The 4182-nt window shown below is 44.1% G+C and overlaps 1 protein-coding gene across 1 annotated transcript; it reads right to left on the bottom strand.

Moving 5' to 3' along the window:
• Positions 1–636: 636 nt before the first annotated feature.
• On the bottom strand, positions 637–3138 carry RBM43 (RNA binding motif protein 43). Its single transcript, XM_010075678.1, has 4 exons — positions 3103–3138; positions 2046–2244; positions 1462–1556; positions 637–1380 (listed from the first exon to the last, which is right to left on the bottom strand). The coding sequence occupies exons 1-4, from the start codon at positions 3136–3138 to the stop codon at positions 637–639; spliced, it is 1074 nt and encodes a 357-aa protein (XP_010073980.1).
• Between the last annotated feature and the right edge of the window lie 1044 nt (positions 3139–4182).

Raw genomic sequence — 4182 nt, 5'->3', positions numbered from 1 at the left:
AACTCACTTATTTTCTACTGTCAAGAACTTCCAATGCCATCTTCCAAGGTCTTTCTCAGGACATGACAAGCCTGTAAATTTAATAAGCATTCCGTCCCCTCAAGTGTCAAAGCTCTATCTTCTTCATGCATCTCAAAGAGGAGAACCTCCTTCTGCAGACAAAGGCAACAGAAAAAGGCCACCATTCCTGTTCTCCCTGGTCACCTCCTTGCGCAAGGAAACATAACTTCCACGCTGTATTTCGTATCACGCTGGCTCGCCCAGCTTGGTCAGCCTGACTTCTTATGCTAATGAGAAGTCTTTAAAAAATCCTCTTTTCTCATCTTACGCTCTGCGACAGCAAGACAGAACGAGCGTGCGTGTGCCCAGAAGGCAGCTAAAAGGTGGCTGTGCCTGGACAGAGGAGGCCTAACTTCTTCAGTCTCTAAGCTCATGAGAGATACAGAAATAATTTGTTTCCTGTTCTGAACTTATTTTGGTATTTGGGGAGAATAGGCTTGTTCACCCTTATGTAAGGCTCCCCAGGCTGTGAGTGGGAGAAACATGACCGATCTGCAGCGTCACAGAGGTGCACAGGTTGCACCAGTCCAGCCTGAATGAGAAGCACAAGGTGTAAAAAGCACAAACACTAACTTTCTACCTGGTTTGAAACAGGCTCTGCATCTTATTGCTCACCTCCTTTGTAAATTCAAAAACCTCGGAAGAATTTCCTATAACATCAATGTGAGTACCATAAGGAATGATCAAAACAGAAGGGTAATAGGGTTTTAGACTTTCACACACCCGTTGATATCTCCGCTTTTCATCTCTACCGTGCTCTTCAAAGTAGATCCTTTCTTTACGTAAAACATTATGGAGTTTCATAGACCGATTTTCAATTTGTTCTTTGACTCTTAACACCTGTCCAGCATCAGACCTACTTCCAGCATTCTTAATGTATACTGTAGTTATATCACCATCAGTGACGTCAGAAATCACAACATCATCATTTACTAGGAATGTCCTGGGGAAAAAGCACTTCATGTAGTGATATATATCTGTGTCAAGAACGACCGCTTGTTTTTCCCCATCTGCATCATGATTGAAATGACTCGTCTCTGTGGGATGTCTGTGTTGCTGTAGCCTCCTCTTCGGTCTCTGACGGGACTTATTTTCTCCTCTTTTGTCCTCCTCTGAAAGGGATTTTGCTTTTAGTAAGAGGAAGTCTCTTAGCAATTGGATTGCTGGAAATGACCCTTGAACAGAAATATGTCCATTGGATTGCAAAGGACCAAAGCTCAAAGCTGTGCTCTTCTTCTTCAGTTCTTGTATCAGATCTTCTAAAACAAATCGATCTTTGAAAACAGACATATTGAGGACAGACGTGACAGAGCTGAAGACCTAGAATTTTGAATTAGAGAAGTTAAGTAACGGTTAACATAGCAATGGAAGTACAACTACACAAATCATGAAGGAGCTTACGTTCTCGCAGTAACGGGTTACTTTCAGTGGATAGCATCTGGACAACCTCTTGTCTTCTAGTCGATGTTCATCCTTCTTTAGGACACTCTCTACAACTAAAGAGAAAGCCAGATTCACTTGTTGTACAGCAGACAGTGCCCCATTGTCGGTCCAATAGCACAACACTTCACACGTGTTTTTCTCTGGATGATTTCCATAACAGTTCAATACTCTTGCCTGATATTTTATGTATTAGTCAAAAATTATTCAGGGAGAGACAGAAGCCTGTCTTCTTAGACCATTAATAGGCAGAGATTCATTCTCAAAGGCCTGACTACAAAAAACACACGTTATGTATGGTATAAATTTATTCCTAAAAACAAACACAACAAACACTTTGCACGAAGCCTGTTTGAAGTCATGACTTCAATGAACAGAAATAAAATCCTAAAACTTTGACTGACTAAAAGAGAGGTGTTAGTCTCACTGTTCTACAAAATCCTAGTAGCAGTAAACAATTCAAAATAATTTGGTTTGGGGTTAACATTCTAGGGCTAATTCTTTGGGAGATGGCTGTATTTACTATAGTATATTAACTTAAATACCTTCTTGATCTTCAAAAGTTACATATGCGACTCCTTTTTTCATTGTTGGGTACCTTACTTCTTCCACATCTCCCCCGTTATTCTTCGACATTTGGAAATGAATCATCAGGATGTCCGTCATGACATCATCGTGCAGAAGGCCATCTGGAACACCAGCAATGACAACCGTCCTTGCTGATTTAGCAGCTTGTCCTGTAGCCTGGGCACAGAGACATGGCACAACGTAAATGCAAGGAGTACCGGGAACCTCCCGCAGAGGTTACCCAGATTCACCCTGATCCCTGAAGTGACTCCCCTTCCTTTTGCACAGACAACATGTACATTTAGCAGGTAATTAAAAAGACTGCTGAATCAGATTTCCGTGAATGCCAGGCTCCCCCAGGCACTTTTCCATTACGGCCTGACTCCTAAGTGTAATTTACACCCTCTTAATATCTCATTTTCTTAGAGTAGTAAAAATTAAATCTAAATTTAACCTTTCTCAAATGAAAGGTCCAGTGTCACACTGATAAGGTTGTTTCCTCCTAATATTCAAAACTGGAAGAGAATGAAAAATTGTAATTGCATGTACTGTTCAGTAAGGATTGTCTTTTCAGAGTGGAAGGGTCAGATTCAGACTGTCCTTACTTATTAAATTCATGAGAGCTGGGATCAGAGGTTGTGCTCAGACTCATCTTTCTCCACTTACTGAATGGATAACCTTGTTAAATCGGAAGAACATAATCCCAGTCATCTGAGACTACCAGTGCATAAAACAACTAACTACACACATGATTTTCATCAGAGCCAAACCTCCCAATGCTGCAAACATGAAACCCAACCTAAATAGGATTTGCATCCATGTCTTGCTAAGAAAAGCATATTTTCTTCCCATAACACAAACAAATATTTCACTGGGAGTATCACAGCATAATTACTGTAAATTGTGGAACACTGAGTATATTTTGCAACAGTTCATTGGCTTTTTGGAAGAAAAAAAAAATTTAGAGTGTTTGCACGGCAGAACTGTCAATAACTTCAGTGACCGCACTCCAGGTCAGTCACTCCACCTTTAGACTTCTCTTGCAAAGTTTCTTCTGGACCCAGACTGCATACAACATCAGGGCCAGCAGAGCAGTTACAAAACCAGCAGAATGTGCCGCTGGGGTCGAATGCTTCCTTGACGTGCGTCCAAAGCCTTGCGGACCACCACCCTGCAGCGTGTCTGAAGGGAGCGAGGAGGCAGACTCAGTGCAACCATGCAAGCTTTTAATTCATAACGACGTGAGGCTTTTTTTTATCACCCATCAAATTTAAAGAGCCAGGAGCTTTAACTCTATCAGGCAATTATGTTGGTGGTAACGTTCATGCGAAAGCAAGTTTCTGCACTAATGAGACAACACGAAGAGAATACAAACAGGCTGCTTCCAAGAGCTTCACGCAGGATTTTCTCACGCTTCGCAGAGCCGATGCAGCCCGTGCTCGAGCGGGAGCACTCAGCTGCCAGACAGCATCTCGCACCCGGCCAGCTGGTATTTTGGAGTGAAAAAAAACCCCCATGAACATACAGTTTGTGCTGAATCACTTCTAAGACAAGTCTGCGTTAGCGGCTGTTGCCAGACAGAAATGGGGAGGTGACAGGGGCAGGCGGAGAAGGGAAAGAAAGGAGAGAAGGGAGAGAGAAGGGAGAGAAAAGGGAGAGAAAGGAGAGAGAAGGGAGAGAAGGGAGAGAAAAGGGAGAGAAGGGAGAGGAGGGAGAGGAGCTCTTGGGCCGCTGGTGACCGGTGACCACAGGGTCCTGCGCACGGCCATTTTCTTGGCAAATCTGTCACACTGACAAGAGATGGGATGTGAAGACTTACCCACAGACCTCGTCGCTTCTCACTGGGATTAAAAAAACCTGAAATATTAGTACTAGTGAGAGGGAACTCAGACCTGTTCCTACCACTGACTAACTGGAGGCCAGCACTGCTCTCTGAGCACCGAGAATTTCCTCAGAGCGGGCACCAAGCCGCGATTCCCTCCTTTCCTTCCTGTCGCCCCGTTATTTTTAACCCTCTGAGGCTTTTACCGAGGCCGCGCAGCCCAGCCCCGCTGTGAGGCAGGAGAGGCCGGCGCGAAGGCCCGCGCTCTCCCCCGCGCTTCCCCTCAGCCTCTC

This window comes from Pterocles gutturalis, unplaced genomic scaffold (assembly GCF_000699245.1).
Source record: "Pterocles gutturalis isolate BGI_N339 unplaced genomic scaffold, ASM69924v1 scaffold42367, whole genome shotgun sequence".
Taxonomy (NCBI): Eukaryota; Metazoa; Chordata; class Aves; order Pterocliformes; family Pteroclidae; genus Pterocles; species Pterocles gutturalis.
The sequence above is the reverse complement of the archived record's forward strand: the minus strand, read 5'-3'. Positions and strand labels throughout refer to the sequence as shown.